General features: G+C 42.3%; 1 protein-coding gene across 1 annotated transcript in view; it reads left to right on the top strand.

Annotated features, from left to right (window-relative positions):
* The first annotated feature begins 739 nt into the window (after window positions 1–739).
* LOC135528563 (beta-citrylglutamate synthase B-like) overlaps window positions 740–19,964 on the top strand; it is a 43,536-nt gene continuing 24,311 nt past the window's right edge. The window contains exons 1-3 of the mRNA XM_064957734.1: window positions 740–1,966; window positions 10,816–11,046; window positions 18,605–18,691. Coding sequence (XP_064813806.1) covers window positions 1,804–1,966; window positions 10,816–11,046; window positions 18,605–18,691 — 481 coding nt within the window. The 5' untranslated portion in view covers window positions 740–1,803. The remainder of the gene's footprint in view (window positions 1,967–10,815; window positions 11,047–18,604; window positions 18,692–19,964) is intronic.

Genomic DNA, 19,964 nt, shown 5'->3' with positions numbered 1-19,964 from the left:
CAGTCCAATAAATGATAGGAATACATACACAAAACATTTTTTAATAAATAAACAAATCACATAAGATTTATTATAGAAATACATTTAATTATTGTTTATGATAATTACTATAAAATATATAGATAATTGTGCACATTTTCCATCATTTTGCCCCATTTATTAATTTATCATCTGAATGAGCTCTACTACAGAAAAGCCAGAGACAGCGAGACACCTCGATGAGACCTGCCTCCCAGACTTTCTCTTCTCGCTTGACGACTCAAGCCATGAACTTTCTAATTAATGACTGTCCATCTCATGATGTTGTGGTGTTGTTTTTCTAAATTACATGTATTTTTGTGTGCTTTGAGATGATTTGAAAAGCACTATATAAATTGAATAAATTATTATTATTTATATTGCTAATTCCAAAAATCCGTGAGCGGGAAGTTCCTAGTTATTCTTGCCTGCTTCACAACGGTATACACGCCCTTCTTCGGATATTACATTGCTATTGCGGAGCTAAATAGGCTGCAGACCGTTATAATGTAGGCTGTCGATCAATGTTTCGATTAGGCTACAGCTAAGAAACCCATTTTGGCCATACGATTGTTTAAGCTATGTTATAATTTCTGGCATTTATTTCAGCATCACAACATGAAGACGGAGGCGTTCGTTTTACCAAACCTCCACGCAGCACCCGGTATGAACCGGTTTGGGTGATGCGCGAACTCGTGGTACTCCCCCCTCTTGACATGCAGTGTATCACAGCATCCGCGCGCCCTCGTTGGTCACACCCCTATGTTAAATCACGCATTCTCATCCGCACACATGCCTTGCGAGCCTCCGCAGCATCAGCCCCCTGATTGGACAATAACCCCGGGTACATTCGTTCTCGTCCGGCGCCCCGGGGATCATTTTAGAACCAATCCAATTGTCTAAAATACACGAACTCGGCCCATTCGGTGTCATGAGCGAGCTAAAACGAATGCACCTATTAATGCACCCGTTGGTTGACAAGCTGCGATTGGTCGGTATGATGACATAAACTCGATTATCATTCTCCATCTATTTTCGGGGAACGCGGACAATTTTGTTGTAAACGAAGCGCGTGCTTGAAGAGAAACGCAGAACTGGAAACAAACGTGCACCTTTTTAGTACCCGATCCTCGTGGATAGCCGTACAGGTCCATTCCGCCAACAGCTAATCAATCAGACCAAACAAGCGTGGGTATACAAGCAGCAGCCTTCTTTTTTTCGATAATCATACAGCTACCACAATTGTGTTATTCAGCCAAGCGGCTGCCGCGTTGACTGGATAGCAGGCCAAGCTGTTGAATTCGATGAGCGGAGGATTCGAAGCAATACTGCACAAGCTTTGTTTGCCCTAAAGGGCTGCAAGTGCAAGGAGCCATAACTAATACTGCTACAAGTATTGTTTGTAGAAGATAATACATGCTGATATAGATGAGAACGCCCTTATAAACAGTGTAGTGGAGTTACACAGCCTTTGTCTTGTGGTGCTTATGATTCAGCGGGATGTTGGATCGGAAGGGACCAGGAATAACGGCCTGCAAATGAAGGGACGCAAGTAGAAATCGAGTAATTAGTCGACTCCATTTAAACGAACAGACTCAATCGTGGTATTTGCTTTTTCCCCTCCACATTGCTTGTTCGTGTAGCTGCACTCTATTGTGTGAGCATCTTTATTATTCCCTTCGCTCTGACCAGGATCCTGCTCGCTCGCCCGCCCGCCGCCCCCTCGGCCACAGCTGTGTATTAACTACATTTTTTTTAATCGGCACGACACAGTTCGATATAAACATGTGTTCTCGAGTTTGGTTTGTGACCGACCGGCGTATCCATCAGGAGTATCCGCAAGTTCAGATCCTTCGGGCTCTGAAACAGCGATGCTCCGAGGAGGATGTTGAATTCCGCTCTCTTCTCATGGACCAAATCGTGCTCACCATCAGCGAGGGACAATTAGGCAAGTATCACTCGATTTGAAGTTGTACATGCACTACCGTAAGACAATAGTCATATATAGTTATACATACGATTTACTGTTTTTGAATTGGGGTTGAATCGTGTATTTTTGTTGTCTATTATTGGATGTGTTTCAGTGTTACGTTAGTGTATCCACTATCCAAGTTTTGCAGTAGACGGTATTGTTCGGCAAGCAGCACACACACAGCTTCCCAGCGCGAACTGCTGGTTAGCTAGCTAACAGTGTGACGGTGACCGCCTAAACCAGTTTCCAGACAGCCTTGAGTTGTCACTCACACGAGGATACTGCATGAATGATGCCAAGGCAAAACAATAGCTACATGGAATAGCTACTTTATCAAATAGGAAATATGCGTAGGAGTAAACACTGCGATAATATTGGCTATATACAAAGCCTTTACTCAACTCCACGATACCAAATCCGGAGGTGAGATGTACTGTACTTTTCTAGCTACATAGCTATCTATGTACAGTAGGCCGTAGAATAATTGACCAGCTAACGTTATGCTAGATAGTTGTTGTGAACAGCGCATCGCAATACAAAGAGAGTGGCTAGCTAGCAATGTAGGCTCGGGCTATACAGGCTATTCTTCATGGGCCAGCAAAGCTATGCTAACTCTCCCGAATTAAACGGAAGCATTTAAGCTGTAACTTTAGCAGAGGACGTAGTGCACTTTTCAATGATTTGTAATTAGCTAAGTGACGTTTGTAGTGGGTTTAGCTAGTTTAATTCTTAGCTGCCTTCTTTTTTGTCATGCACGAGCCAACAATTGCTAATAAATAGTAGAAATTGGGTTTGTTACGAGGCATTTGCATGCAGGGACAACAGAGGCATCATAACACAGACTGGAGCGCTGGTGGAACAAGTAAAACAATAGTTACAAGTTTATCACTTTAACTGATAATAAAACAAACTATTGGGCATCATTAATATAAGCAGTTTTGCATACACAAACTAATTTATGCTTTTATTCTTTAAATTTTGGGGCTCCCGAATGGTGCAGCGGTCTAAGGCACTGCATCTAAGTGCTAGAGGTGTCACTACAGACCCTGGTTTGATCCCGGGCTGTATCACAACCGGCCATGATCGGGAGTCCTATAGGGCGGCACACAATTGACTTGCTTAGTTAAATAAATAAAAATAAAAAAGTGTTTTAGGTGAACAATGTGGAAAGGTAAATGGGTGGAGTCTTTTTGGACAAGAATATTAGAATCCTTGTCCAAAAAACGGGCTTTAATTGTCATATCCTGGGTTGGTTGATTCAATGAGCTTTGTTTGATTTGTAGCTATGAAGGTTCATATTGGAAGAACAAGAGACCCTTGGAATTTTGTAGTGAGACATGAGCTTGGAAGGGGGCATTTAGCTCAATGAAATGGCAGGCTGTTTTATAGTACATCTTACATATTGGAATTGACTGGAGAGGGGGAGGGGGCAAGCTGACTCAGACCTGGAGGTGAGGAGGGGGAGCTGTCTCTTTGAAATGTGGCAGTGAGATTGGGAACGGCATTCAAATCCAGAAGCCTTTTCTTCACCTGTAATGGAGCACGTCCAATCTGTTCAGTGTACTCTCTCCTAATCCTCCACGTTGGCTACGTGTCGATTGTGCTACTCTACAACAGTTTAAACGAGATAGGCTAACGATGTACACAACCTACATCACTTATCTTACAAAAATGGTGTTAAAGTCAAAACCACTCAGTTTGCCATTGGCCCATGCTCTTCGCAAGGAGTCAGACACCCACTTCAACAATGGCCTAATTGGTAGATAGTCTTCAATGCTGGATAATCTGTGAGAAACACAGGAGGAAGGGAGGGTAGGACTATTGGCCTAGATAGGTAGGTAAATAGACAGCTGTCTAGGTTAGCCAGCGCTACAACTGGAGCAGGGTTGTGTCCTGTAGGGCCTGCCCTCTAATCCCAGCTGGCCCCAGATCTACATATATGGCTTTAGTCGTTAGTGTTGACATCACAGATTAACGACCATTGGAGAGTTTGGCCATAATGGCAGCTTTAGGTCACACTAAACCATTTTTCACACTAAGCCATTCAACCAATCCCATCAACCCCGTGAAACCTACAGTTCAGGTGGATCATTGAGGTTATTATAAAACTAAATTAAGTAGCAGAGAGAACAGTCTGTGGCTTGGGTGGCTGGAAACTTTGACAACGTTTTGGGCCTTCCTCTGACACTGACGTTGATAACGGCAGACTCGCCTTGACCCCACTGTCCTAAGGTGTCTCGGGGAGTTGGGATATGCAAAACAACACATTTCCAAATAGGACAAATATTTGGAAATGGTACATATAGAAGCCCCCACCAAATTATTATTATGTCCACTGCCAAACCCAATGGTCATCCAAAGGAATCTCACATCCGATGATTCAGAAATAAAGAGTTGTGCACGAGGAAGACAGGTTATGAATTGATTAATGATTATTTGGCCTTCCTTGTGGAGGCCACACAAACACACTTGTCAATGCTAGACAAATATAACATGTCCATAATATTATAGAAAAGGCAATAGGACAGGATCTTATGAGCGATGGCCAATTTAACACATTGTGATTTTCCACCAGCAGTCATATGATGTGAGATAAGATGCATCATTAATAGACCAAGGATGGAATTCCCTATCTTTCTTTAATCCTAATCTTGGCATCGAACACTGAGGAAAGACTCTCAATTGACGAACTATGCTGAACTATAACAGCTTTCCCATGTAGGCATATGAACAGTTCTGCTTTTGACAAGGCCGTTTTAGCTCAATTGTTTTAGCTTAAACTAAAATAATTTGATAAATAGGAATAGCCTATTTCCCAAGACATTGTCAGCTGTAAAATCTTGTATTCAATGAAGGACAAAAGTGCCTTGGAAATAGCAAAGAGCAAAGTGTGAGGAAACATCAAGTCGCCTGAAGAATAGGTTCAGCTGGTTTTTAAAAGGGAACAGAGAAGTCAGTGTAGTATTTCACCTCTTTTTATTAGGCTATGGCTGAAGTTGAATGGATAATTCACTTGTCTTCCAATATAATGTCAGCATTCGGCTGTATTTAGCTTGGATAATGATCCCCATTTTCTGTATTTGGAAGTGAAATGCTTAGATTATAGGTTGATATGATGTGTTTACGGTAATCCTTCCTTTATAAACAGATATAGAAAGAAATAAGCTACTTTCATGTTATCTTTTTGTTTACAACACTTTTAGCCGATTTAATAAAGTGTTGAAGGGTAAACTAAGGTCGTATGCTAGTTGACATGGCAGGTCGGGGAGAGATTATCAGTTTTTATGAGTTTCTTTTTTTTAATCTCGTGATGTAATAACGCGCTGGCGGTCAAAAGACTAATAATTCCTCTCCCACTGTAGCGAGCTGTGTCACGACAACTCATTTGCTTGCTCTCAAGTGATGTGAAAAGGTGCATTTGCATATTAGGACTCTGTATTTGGCAAAGCAGTTTACATAGTTCTAGATACATATGAGGCCGCAGGGCATTAATGGTTATTATACCAAGGGAAACACTCACTACCTCATGGATGCTGTCCTCTCCAATCAATCAGACAGTGCATAGGCGAAGCCGTCCCTGTGTGTCACAAAACACATCTTAATGCCACTTCAAATCCTGCCTACACATGAGGCGTTGTTGTCAATACCAACCAGTTAGGATTGAAACCTAGCCCATGAAATTAAATGACATACACCGTACGCCATCAGCTGATGCACTGGTATGGTATTGGTTGGGTTACATTAGGGATGGTAAATTTTGATGGGGATAGGGGCCACAAAAAAGAGGTTCATGGTTCTGCGTACCCACATCCATACCCCTCCCCTTGCGAGCAAAACAGTTCTGCACTCTTCCTTTGGTCCAGCTTGATCCTTGCTGACAGGGCCAGCAGCAGCACATTCAGTAGCAGCCTAATCATAGTGTGTGATTGAGGGCGTTTTCAGCTAAATAGACCTGAAGTACAATAAATAACCTCCTATAGCACATATTGTGATAAAGAACATCAACTGAGATGTTGATTATTATTGGAGATGAGCGAATCACATAGTAGTTCTAACAAGAGACAGACTCTTGCAAGGAATAACTCAATAGGTTATTCTCTAAATGAATGTATACAATTGCTTAATAGGCCCAGTCCCTACACATTTGAAATGCACCAATGCATGGTAATTTCTCACATAAACATTGCAAAAGTCCACACACCATCTGACAACAGCTGAAAATCACAGTTTAATGTGTGTGTGTGTTTGTGTCGGCTACGTGGCTGTATTGTCGCTAGACAAGACAGACCAGTGTCCAGCCAGCCAGTCACCCACCCTTTCCCCAGAGGAAGTGGTGCCCGCCTGGCCCGTGCCAATGCTGTGGCCAGGGCTGGCAAACCTCGTTGAGTGTTGGCATGTCAGCCTAGCCGTATTGTGACATCACGGCGGAATGCACAGAATGCCAGAGAGGGATGGGAGCCCCCCACTCAGCAGTTATGGAGCCAGTCAGCCCTGTCAGACACAACGAAAATAACACACAGTTCAACACCCGTGGGGACGGAAGGCCCTGCACACGGAAAGATGACTGGTAGATTAGTTGGCCGTAAACATCATTTTGTCACTAGAAATTGGAAACACTATATGCTAGAGGGTTAGAGAGAATAGAGGGTTATAAGAACATTTTGTAAATGTTTTCAAAATGACTGTCTGACAGTACTATGAGCGCACTGGATGCGAACAGATTCATCAGTTTTTTTTCCATGTGACCTGTGTAGTTGCCTTGGAAACCGACACAAGTGATGTGGACACCGAATACTGTCTTGGCCAGTGTCCTTTGATACTTCATTGTAGCATGCCTCGCTCAACGGCTGCACAATCAAACCAGTATGAATGGGGGGGGCATGCAGTGAGTGAATTCCCCAATTGAATACTGAGAGTGAGAGGAGGGGTGGGGACAAGCAGGGTTATTCCTAAACAAACACTTTCCACTTCTGACTCATCCCCTGCCACATACATACACTTCTCCCCACCTCCCCTGCAGTTCTTTATGCATACATTTCCATCCTTTTCTATTGTCCTGCTGCATTTATCTCTGACCATCGTTTGAACCAAAAATGGCCCATCTCCTTCCTTCTTTCTGTGACTTCTCAAGCATCAGGAGCCAGAATTTGAGAAGCCTGTCACCTATTCTTTGTTTGTGTGCCTCCGACACTGACCTCTGTCAATCCAGTGTTGACGCTGTCTCTTTAGTGAGCGTAGATCTTAAGATGGCTGAAAAGCTGGTCACAGTGGAGCAAATAGTGCAGCGTCAGTGACAAGCCCCCCTTTTCCCTCCTCTCCTCTCCTGCCCCTGTTTCTCCTCACGTCCCATCACCCCATCTGTCTCTCCTGCTGAGGTGCTGGGCCAAAGCACCTACTGCAAACCTTGCTGCACAGCACCTCTCCTTTTCATCCCTTCATTGAATGCTGCTCCCTTTTTTGCTTTTCTTTCTATTCCACCATGTTGTGCTGTTGCTAACATTTCTCTGCATGTCTCCTTATTGTTGTTTTTACGGAATTAAAATGGCTGGTCGTAGGGCTAAATGAACTGTTAGTTGTAGAGGTCGACCGATTATGATATTTCAACGCCGATACCGATTATTGGAGGACCAAAAAAAAACGGTACGGGTTAATCGGCCAATTTTTTATATATATATATATATATATGAGAATAATGACAATTACAACAATACTGAATGAACAATGAACACTTTTATCTTAATATAATACAGAAATAAAATAAATTTAGTCTCAAATAAATAATGAAACATGCTCAATTTGGTTTAGATAATGCAAAAACCGTGTTGGTGAAGAAAGTAAAAGTGCAATATGTGCCATGTAAAAAAGGTAATGTTTAAGTTCCTTGCTCAGAACATAAGAACATATGAAAGCTGGTGGTTCAATATTCCCAGTTAAGAAGTTTTAGGTTATATATATTATAGGAATTGTGACATGATGACTATTTCTCTCTATATCATTTGTATTTCTTATACCTTTGACCATTGAATGTTCTAATAGGCACTTTAGTATTGCCAGCCTAATCTCAGGAGTTGATAGGCTTGAAGTCATAAACCGCATGTGAATCAAGCATGGCTAAGAGCTGCTGGCAACCACAGTAAAGTTTGAATGAATGCTTACGAGCCTGCTGCCGTCTACCACCGCTCAGTCAGACTTCTCTATCAAATCATAGACTTAATTTTAATATAATAAACACAGAAATACGAGTCTTTGGTCATTAATTTTTATAAGATAAGCTTAATGCTAGCTAGCAACTTACCTTGGCTCCTTGCTGCACTCGCGTAACCGGTGGTCAGCCTGCAACGCAGTTTCCTCGTGGAATGCAATGTAATCGGCCATAATCGGCATCCAAGAATGCAGATTACCGATTTTGTTATGAACACTTGAAATCGGCCTTAATAAAACGGCCATGTTAAAATCTCACAGTGAGAATGTAACCTTGAGCATAACAACGTTCAAACACGCAAACTATGTCAATATAAATACACATATGTATGCAATCTATAGATAGCTATTTATAGCCGCTCTCTTGTATACGTTAAAAGATTTTGCAACAAATTTGATCAGAGAATAGGTGCTGGTAGCACCTCTTGCGTGTATGATTGTAGAAAGCTCTTATGTGTATTTAGGTTCAGTCAATCTCCCAGGCTTAAGACTGGCTACATGAGTTATAAAACATGTTTGCAGGGTTGGCATAGCCTTTTGAAATTGGGTGTTCTGGTGCCGCTCAGGCATTTTAAGGTATTTACTATAGATCTGGTAGCTGAGAGATGTAGATGGTATCTATGATTGTGTTTTAGATTTGTGTATTTTAATTAACTGTTTGTATTCTGTGTAAAATGCTGGATATTTGTCTCAATGGGACTCCCTGTTGAAATAAAGGTACAATTAATGTGCTTATACCTTCCTATATTGGGAGAAAGCACTGAACTTTAAGCTGTAGTATACTATTAGTATACTGCTGGGGATCTGTGCTCCTCTGGGGGTGATGACTCTTGGCCTTGAGGTCAGAGAAGTTGGCAGTGCCACAGGGAGCATGTGGATGTGAGGGCCGGACCCAGTCCAACTGAAGCACTAACACCACTAGGCTACCCTGCCTGTACCCACACCTCTGCTACACAGGGCCAGCTCAGAGCTCACACATCCAGAGCAGCTCGATAATGACTGGCCCTGTGTCATTATGAAACACAGCAGGATCCACTCACAACTTGTCTAGGCCCACGTGTTTGGTGCTGTGGGAACAGATTTCTGGGGTTGTTTGCGGGATGCTAATGTGACATGGGAGGGACTGGTGGCACGAACGTTCTAAACAGACGCTACTTTTAGGTTGTCTGGTTGTTGTGCGATACATGCAAGCCACTGTAGCTACCAGAGTTGCTCTGAAAAATGTTATCAATGAAATATGTTCTCTTGGCATTAGTGAAAGTGTAGACTGTTCATATGATTAATCAATAATATCCAGTGATGTCTATATGAAACTACCGTAAAACTTAAATTAATAGCCAGGGCGTTTATTTACTTAAATCATTGAACACAACAGGCGCTTATTAGACAGGCTTCTATTTGAGCCAGGCATCTATTTCTTTAATGTGCACAGTTTTTACTAATTTGCATAGTTAATTATTTAATTCCAGCCTTCACTTCCAGCATTTTAATACATTTCTTCATTTCGTGCACTGTGTTATCATTTACACGCGGTCATGTTTGTTTGGTATTAGTATGCCTCTAATAAAAAATATCAAACTTTTCTTGACCATAATTATTCCCCTGTTTGACTGTACATTTTTGTCAATTCTTACTTCAAATCAAAATGTATATGTCACATACAAGGTGTTTAGCAGATGTTGCGGGTGTAGTGAAATGCTTGTGTTAGTGTCACGAAGTACTAAGGTGAGTGGAATCAGGCGCAGAGAGCAGGTACAATAATAGACAGTTTATTCTCTGATGTATAAAAACGACGGTCAACCCAACACACCGGGTGAATGATCTAACACAGGATCATAAAATAACCGGAGAATAAAAACCACAAGTACTCCACCAAAATGACATGAAGACAAAACAATCCCGCACAAAACAAGGGCGGGACAACCTACTACATATACAGACACTAATTAACTAACATACACACAGGTGAAACCAATCAGACAAAACCAACAGACAAACGAAAAGGGATCGGTAGTGGCTAGTAGGACGGTGACGACGACCGCCCGAACAGGCAGGAGAGCCAACCTCGGCGGAAGTCGTGACAATTAGTTCCGACAATGCACACACTAATCTAAGTAAAGGTAAATTCAGAATATATAAATCTATGGATGAGCAATGTCAGAGCGGCATAGACTAAGATACAGTAGATAGTATACATATCTTACATTACTCATCTCATATGTATATACTGTATTCTAAACATTGTTAAAGTGACCACAAAAGGGCGATCATCTGATTTCTAGGGTTCCGTACTTCCGAAGTTGTTGACTGTTTTTGTGCTTGCAAGTTAGCTAGCTGTTCTCAGCTGTTAGCAGCTTATGGCTAGCAGTTCCTACTGGTGATTAAAAACAGATGATTTTCATATTTCTTTAAGTCATTACTGAATTAAACCTTGTTTATTTGAAATAGTATTTTATTTGATGAAAAGTGTGCCGTTGCCCGGCTAATAACAAGGGACAGGCGGCAATTTGAGACTGCATTTCATTTAAATCTTTACGGTATGTGAAATGTGACATTCAGAATATTTCACGCTAAAAACCTATTTTGTCTCGCTCTCCTCTCACTCTCTCTCATTCCCTCTCCAGGTCTGCGGGTCGAGCAGGAGGTGGTGACGTCCTACCCTCAGGTGGCGGTGGTGCGAGTCCCCACCCCCTGGGTGCAGTCGGACAGTGACATCACAGTGCTACGCCACCTGGAAAAGATGGGCTGCCGGCTGGTCAACCGGCCCCAGGCCATCCTCAACTGCGTCAACAAGTTCTGGACCTTCCAGGAGCTGGCCGGCCATGGGGTCCCACTCCCTGACACCTTCTCCTACGGTGAGCTACGAAGCTTGGTCATATTATTCCTGATTCCAGAGCTTAGAAAATCCAGTATATCCAGGCAGGGACAATGAATTCAGTGTATTCTTGTATTGGATATATGCCAATCATGCTTTTGAATGCACTTGAGTTGGTCTGAGAGTGTCCTTACAAAGTTCTACAACCAGGATTAACTTAAGTCACCCAAGAGACCGGAGTCTGGTCGAGTGGGTAAAGTATGAAACACACCGAGAATCTCACTGCTGATAGACTGCAGAAAAGTACTTATCACAGTGGGAGGCCGTTCCTTCTCTTGCTTGAACAAAAGCGGTACCTGCTGTGGGCCGACCCGGTAGAGACGAACCTAGCAAGGCTCGTTAGTGGCCAAAAACTTGACTTTGATCCAATCAGAGAGCACAAACCCCACTTGGGGTAGCCAAAAAAATAAAATGAGAAAAGAGGGCATTTTCTCCGTAAATCCATGGTGAACCAGTCACACTTCATATACAATGTAGGCTATGGGATGGGAAGTGCACAGACTCAATGCGCACAACACTAAATACATCCTCCAAGCTACCTAACCACTTAAGCACTCCTTAGCTAGCTAGCCATAGCCACGTGAAGTAGGGGTGCTGAGGGTGCTACAGCACCCCCTGACGAATCATTATAAATGAAAGAAAAACATTTTTTTTTTTTTTTTCAAAAAAGTAGTCCACTGGGCCTTTATTAGCCCCCCCAAATGTCTCAGCACCCCTCTTCACATGGCCATGTAGCTAGCAAATATGCTAACACTAGTTGATCTTAAGTATGCATCATAAAAGAAAAAGCATTTGACCCATCCAGTCCCCTCTGTCATCATCACTTTCTCAAACACTCTAAAAAAAATATTTGTCACATTTTGCCAGGAATCTGACTTCTCTACTTTGGACAAAGCAGGATGTGGAATAATACAGGCAGGTAACAAGGTCTGTACGCCAAAACCACACTCGTTGTTTTTATTTTGTTTTAAGACTAAACCAAAGTAGAGAGGAAAGGTGTATTGGAATATATTTAGTGCCACTGCAGAAATCTAGTGCTTTGTATTTTGGTAAGGGCAACCTAACACTCCTCAGACTACAGAGGCCGGAGTGTTTATGTAACCCGCCCCTCCACCAACCATCATGACTTGGACAATAAAAAAATCCCTCCCTGCTGCCCCTAACCTCCTCTGGCTCTCCTGCTGTAGCAGCCGGTGACGTGGTAGAGCTGGGCCTGACATTTGCTGCTGCTCTCTTTCACTCTGTCTCACAGCAGAGTGTGGACGTGTGCTTTTTGGAGAAGGCATGTGCAGGGCAGCTCACATCTGGTCTTCTGTCAAAACGCCAGACCACAGACGGAGAGCACCCAAAAATTGCAGTGTTCAATATTCCACATTAGTTCAGGCCCAGACAGCAAAACTAAGCAGATTTTGTTCTCCAGATGGCGTTTAAATGTCAGAAATGGTTCTGCTGGTCAATTGAATTCGACGTATTACTAGGTAGTCATATGAAAAGTCAGAGACGGCAGAACAACCAAGTATTAAAAGGATACGTCGGTATTTTGGATAATTTCCTATTTACGGAGAGAAAGACTAACTCATGGATACCATTTTTATGTGTATACGTGCAAGTTGAAGGTAGCATATCGTTATTTTAGCGCAATTGCTGGAAGTCTATGGATATCTACTAGCTATCTTCTCTTAAAAGCAGGGAAATTAGCACTATACTGTACTCTAAGTATATATGAAATTGTAGTATTTTAATTATAGTTATTTATTTTTGGAACTATTTTCTCCTAACTACGCATTTTATTCATCCGCTGTGACGGTGGGCGCAAGGATGGGCTGTGTGTGAGCTGGCTAGCTGAGACGTCGGGACAGCGGCAGTTTTGAACATGTTTGCTAGCTAGATATCAAGTAGGCAACGTGTGAGAAGAGAACGTCAATTGTAAAACCCACAGAAGAACGAGTACATCAACAGTCCAAAACTATAGTTTTACCTCGCAGCCATGACTGTGAATATTGTTGACACTGCTGGAAGTATTTTCACGCTATTGGCTAGTTTACGTTACCTTGACAGCTAGCTAGCACATGTAGTAGAGTGTGGTGAGACTTGGGTTATATCAACGGACCACCATCACTCGCCCAATATTGAAAATGGTTTGTGGGTGTGCTGTAACAGCTTGCAATAACAAACCAAGGAAGTGGTCGGCTATAATCTTTGAAACTTCCATTGAATAATCCGGACTAATTTAAACTATGGCTAGTTGCCGTGAATATAGACAACGCTGACCAAGGACCTCAGAAAGGTTGTAGCTAGTTTGTTCTTGACATTTTTTTAGAGGATGAACTGACGAGCCATAAGATGAGACGTTCCCTGAAGCATACAGTGGTCATTCTACGCACGCCAGAACAAAGTAGAATGGGGTAAGTGTGATGATGATCTAACAGTATCTGATTGATTGAGTAGGAGCTAGCTGTTCTCATGATAAAATGTGATAGGCCTGTCAATTGTCTTGTAGATAAACTGTCCATGTCATCCATTACATTTAATGGAATGCCCTCTCAAAGCCAAAGTATAGCTGAGTACAACAAAACAACTTAAAATTCACAAAACTATGTGATGTCCTTTCATTATTAAAACTTGTGTGGTGCCATTATTTTAATCTTTATTCAAATTGATTTAAACACTTTCCACCAAATTATAGAATTTCCACATGCTTTAAGAAACAAATAAATTGGCTTGACTTTATGGTGTTAGCTATGTAATAGGTGAAAGCATGCCACAATAACAAAACGGCTATTATGGCTTTCTTCAAGCGTGTTCTCCTTTGCTTATGAATACCAACATTTCCTGTACCTTTTTCCTTTATTTTTCACTAAAGTGCCTGCTGTGGACTGTCCACAAGGAACGGACTCCATGTCTGCTGAAGTAACATCGCATTCAGAACCAGAATAGAGGGCAAGCCTCAACAGTTGTTGGTAAGTACTCAAAATATGCCATCAATGTTCTGGTTTACACTTTTTAGCACTTCTTTTGTCATATTGGGATGGTAATGCAATCATTGGCCTGTCCAGACAGATTTATTCTAACAAAATGACAGGTAGCCCCTCCAGGATAGTTTGGTTGATTTGGGGAAAGTGTGGGGTTTCTCTGGGGGATGGTGCTCCCTTTCAAGTGTCAGAGGCTCCCCTTTTCTAGTGTGCGGCCTGACTACACGACATGACCAAAAGTATGTGGACACCTGCTTGTCGAAAGTCTAATTCCAAAATCATGGGTGTTAATATGGAGTTGGTTCCCTCTTTGCTGCTATAACAGCCTCCAATCTTCTGGGAAGGCTTTCCACTAGATGTGGGAACATTACTGCGGGGACTTGCTTCCATTCACCCACCAGAGCATTAGTGGGGTCAGGCACTGATGTTGGGTGATTAGGCCCGGCTAGCAGTCGGCGTTCCAATTCATCCCAAAGGTGTTTGATGGGGTTGAGATCAGGGCTCTGTGCAGTCAAGTTCTTCCACACCGATCTCGACAAACCATTGTCATGCTGAAACAGGAAAGTGCCTTCCCCAAACTGTTGCCACAAAGTTATAAGAACAGAATTGTCTAGAATGTGCTTGTATGCTGTAGCTTTACGATATCCCTTCACTGGAACAAATGTGGCCTAGCCCGAACCTTGAAAAACAGCCCCAGACCATTATTCCTCCTCCAAACTTTACAAGTGGCTACCTGCATTCGGGCAGGTAGCGTCCTGGCATCCGCCAAACCCAGATTTGTCCGTCGGACTGCCAGGTGGTGAAACGTGATTCATCACTTCCACTGCTTCAGAGTTCAATGGTGGGGAGCTTTACACCACTCCAGCTGGCGCTTGGCATTGCACGGGGTGATCTTAGGCTTGTGTGCGTGCGGCTGCTTGGCCGTGAAAACTAATTTCATGAAGATCCCGACGAACAGTTCTTGTGCTGACGTTGCTTCCAGGGGCAGTTTGGAACTCTGTAGCGAGTGTTGTAACCGTGGACTAACGCACTTTTTTACACACTACGAGCTTTAGCACTTGGCGGTCCCGTTCTGTGATCTTGTATGGCCTACCACTTTGCGCTTGAGCCAATGGTTGCTTCTAGACGTTTCCACTTCACAATAACAGCACTTACAGTTGACTGGAGCAGCTCTAGCAGGGCAGAAATTTGACGGTTCCATGTTGAAAGTCACTGAGCTCTTCAGTAAGGCCATTTTCTTGCCAATGTTTGGCTATGGAGATTGCATGGCTGTGTGCTCAATTTTTATACACCTTTCAGCAACGGGTGTGGCTGAAATAGCCGAATCCACCAATTTGAAGGGGTGTCCACATACTTTTATATATGTAGTGGATATACACTACGTCAATCACTACACTAATCTGATCAACTGCATCCAGCCTGATTGCAATGTAGCAAAGCAAGATGTGTCCCATATATTATTTGCTTGTGTTTAGATTGTATTCACTGGTTTATCGTCTTCTCTTGCCTCATTTCAGGCACTCCAAGATCCAACGTTGTCTACCCAAAACAGTGATATATCAACCCACCGCTCAGAGATTCAGGGATGACCTGATGGAGAGCATCTTGCAGAGACGAATGGACAAATACTTGGAGCCCAAATCCTGTGGAAGAGGCTGTCGTTTGGCTGCCAACATTACCCCATGCAAAAACCCAGCAAGGAGGACGTCATTACTGTTATCTCCACTAGCTATTCTTCCTTGGGTCCACACAAACACGACAAGTAACAAAACACTTAGCTCTGATAGACAATTGCAGCACACACATCAATATTCAAGTACGCTTCGGGCTATTCTGACACCCCCAACTGACATGGTCCTCCTTGCACTACTACCTAATACAAACACACTTATTGTAACATCATTTGTTAGCCTCTGGTCATTCGCTGTCTGCATCTTTAATGAAAATAAAAATCCATTCATTTTAGACTACCGTTATACCTACTTTGTACCATCTATTTTATTGTATATTTACTTTTCATTGCTGTGAATTGTGTGAATGTCTTGTCTATACTGTGTATTGTACATTATGTGCAGTGATCTGTATTGTGTTGTATAAAATAAATAATTGCCGGTTTATCGATTGTCATGTCATTACATAGGTCTTTACCTTTAATATTCAAATGTTACTGAAACATTGACTTGACTCCTATATTTCATTCACACAACTATCTCATACTGTAATGAATCACTTATAGTAGATATTAACTAAATGGCATTTATTAGTGATTTGACAGAATTGGAACAAAATAAGTTGTACTGGTTCAAACAGCATTTATTAAAGCGATTTGTCTAAATTAGTTTGGCAATATCTGTCTGTGAAGCTAAATCACTCTTTCTTCTTGAATCCCATGTAGACTCATGTGGGCGAGGGATATTTGAGGCAAATGGCAGAAACAACACGTGAATGCATGACTTCTGGTCCCAGTCTATAGCCCTTCAATGCCTACTCCAACACCAGTTGATATGCAACCAGCCTGTATTGACTAAGAACAACTAAGTTGTTATTTGTGAGTAGCTAGAGCCAAATTTAATAACAGGAAACAATTTAATTTGATCAGAATGAAATTATAAAACAAAAGTTAATAGATCTTTTATTTTGTTACTGTGTGCTGGGACAAGCAAGAGTATTGTCACTTACTCGATAGACAGCTGTCCATTTGGTCTAGCAGGTATGGGCTACTTTTTCCAGTTTATTTTTGGGACTGAAGAATCCAGGTTTGATGAAAGCATAAAAGTCCTTGCGGTTTGTTAGTCTCTGGGTGCGCCGCTCTCTTCGCTGTAGATACTTTTGATCATGTATGTGGACACCTGGTCTTCGAACATCTCATTCAAAAATCATGGACATTAATGTGGAGTTGGTCCCCCCCATTTTGCTGTTATAACAGCCTCCACTTTTCAGGAAAGGCTTTCCACTAGATGTTGGAACATTGCTGCAGGGACTTTCTTCCATTCAGCCACGAGCATTAGTGAGGTCGGGCACTGATGTGCAATTAGGCCTGGCTAGCAGTCGACGTTCCAATTCATCTCAATAGTATTTGATGGGGTTGAGGTCAGGACTCTGTGCAGGCCAGTCAAGTTCTTCTAAACTGATCTCGACAAACCATTTCTGTATGGACCTCACTTTCTGCACTGGGGCAGTCATGCTGAAACAGGAAAGGGCCTTCCCCAAACTGTTGCCACAAAGTTGGAAGCAAAGAATCGTCTAGAATATCATTGTATGCTGTAGCATTAAGATTTCCCTTAACGGGAACTAGGGCCTAGCGCGAACCATGAAAAACGGTACCAGACCATTATTCCTCTTCTTCCAAATTTATAGTCTGCACTATGCATTGGGGCAGGTAGCGTTCTGCTGGCTTCCGCCAAGCCCAGATTCGTCCGTTGGACTGCCAGATGAAGCGCGATTCATCACTCCAGAGAACGCGTTTCCACCACTCAGGCCGATGCTTGGCATTTTGCATGGTGATCTTAGGCTACCTGGCCATGGAAACCCACTTCATCAAGATCCCAACAAACAGTTCTTGTGCTGACGTTGCTTCCAGAGGCAGTTTACAACTTGGTAGTGAGTGTTGCAACCGAGGGACAGATGATTTATACGCGCTTCAGCAGACCCGTTCCCGTTCTGTGAGCTTGTGTGGCCTATCACTTTGCAACTGAGCCGTTGTTGCTTCTAGACATTTCCATTTCCACTAATTTGAAAGAGTTTCCACATACTTTTGGTCATGTAGAGTATCAAGCCCCACTCAGCACAGCACAAACACTCTTTGTTGGTTGATATGCCCCGCCGTCCCCCTCAGACCAGGGTCTCGCCACCGCTTCTGCTAGCTTGTCTACTGACTCCGCTGATTCCCCCTCCCTCTTAAATTCTGTCTCTAACAAATATGGTTCTGAATAAAAATGTTCTTCTACTACCTCAAAGTCCGACATGATTCATCAAATGTTATTATTATTGGCATATCATCATGTTATTATGATGATTTGCCAATAAGCAAGTGAGCTAGCTACTAAAAAGAACCCAAAGTAGTCTGTAAATGAGGAAGTTGATAGTCAATTTTACTGATAATCATCAGAAATTACATTCTAATTTATAAAATATTGATTACTATGTATAGCTTTAAGTTTTTATAAATGACTGACCACCCAGATTTGGAGAAGTTAGGTCTATTTCCCAGGAGATGGATAGTAAGTAGATACCCATAGACTTCCAGCAATTGCGGTAAGCTAATGATATGCTGCCTTCAACTTCCTTAGAACTGCATGCATAGACATAAAAATGGTATTTGTGAGTTCATCTGACTCTGGGTAAGTATGAAATTACCCCAAATACCAAAATATCCCTTCAACAAAGAATGACATACCCACAGCAATCCTCACGCAATGGCAATCATTCCTTGCTTCACAAGTCAGAACATTGTTCCTATAGCAACAAACCCCATTTTGCACAGTCAAATGACTGAGCAACACAGATGGTAATGGAGAGATTGATCATTGGACAAATTGTAACGTGTGTATCTTGTGTTATTCGTAGGAGGACACGAGAACTTCCGCAAGATGATTGATGAAGCGGAACCGCTGGGCTACCCTGTGGTGGTGAAGAACGCACGTGGTCACAGAGGTTAGTCTGACCGTAATCATCCCTCCATTCACCTCTCTCACTCCTCTCTTTAATATTAAAACCAGCCCAGGCCTCTCGTTTTTTGCAAAACTGCTTCTCGAATCCTCTTCCACCATTGTCTGCGTGACCAACAGCACTTCGGTCCACCCATAAAAGGAATTTAACAAAGGGGTGCTAACTGATTGTCATTGTGAAATGGAAAGCACATAGTACAAATCATCGACTTCTTATTTAAACCCATTTTTATCATACTCGCTGATTTTTCAACTTTCCTTCTCATTTAGAGTAGGATTGCCAGAGAAGTTTTTGACTCATGTCAAGTTAGGAAAGAGATTGAACCTTAGCTATTTCAGGGGCCTCCTGGCCCATCAACTTTTTATTCATAGTCATTGACACTTTAATTGGTCTCCCATTGTCTGTGTCTATAACAATAGACTTTGGGTAATGACAGAGCATAGATAGTCTATCAAGAAAGGGCATTGTTAACGCTAGAACCGCCATAGGCAAACGGCCACTGAAGTTTGATTTTGTATATACAAACAAATCAGCCCCACCAGGAAAGTATTCAGACCCCTTGACTTTTTCCACATTTTGTTACATTACAGCCTTATTCTAAAATTGATTTAAAAAAATTCCCTTATCAATCTATACACAATATGCCATAATGACAAAGTAAAAACTTTTTTTTTTGTTGCTAATATATAAAAATTACAAAGTATTCAGACCCTTTGCTAAGAACTTGGATGAAGCACCATTGGCAGCAATAACAGCTTTGAGTCTTCTTCGGTATGACGTTACAAGCATGGCACACCTGTATTTGGGGAGTTTCTCCCATTTTTCTCTGCAGATCCTATCAGGTTAGATGGGAATCGTTGCTGCACAGCTATTTTCAGATCTCTCCAGAGGTGTTCGATCGGGTTCAAGTCCAGGCTCTGGCTGGGCCACTCAAGGACATTCAGCGACTTGTCCTGTAGCCAGTTCTATGTTGTCTTTGTGCTTAGGGTCGTTGTCCTGTTAGATGAATCTTCGCCCGAGTCTGAGGTCCTGAGCAGGTTTTCATCAAGGTTTTCTCTGTTAATATTTGCCTCGATCCTGACTAGTCTCCCAGTCCCTGCCGCTGAAAAACATCCCCACAGCATGATGCTGCCACCATCATGCTTCACCGTAGGGATGGTGCCAGGTTTCCTCTAGATGTGACGCTTGGCATTCGGGCCAAATCAATCAAATGTATCAATCAAATGTATTTATAAAGCCATTTTTACATCAGCCAATG

This window comes from Oncorhynchus masou, chromosome 33, assembly GCF_036934945.1.
Source record: "Oncorhynchus masou masou isolate Uvic2021 chromosome 33, UVic_Omas_1.1, whole genome shotgun sequence".
In the NCBI taxonomy this organism is placed as follows: domain Eukaryota; kingdom Metazoa; phylum Chordata; class Actinopteri; order Salmoniformes; family Salmonidae; genus Oncorhynchus; species Oncorhynchus masou.
The sequence above is the reverse complement of the archived record's forward strand: the minus strand, read 5'-3'. Positions and strand labels throughout refer to the sequence as shown.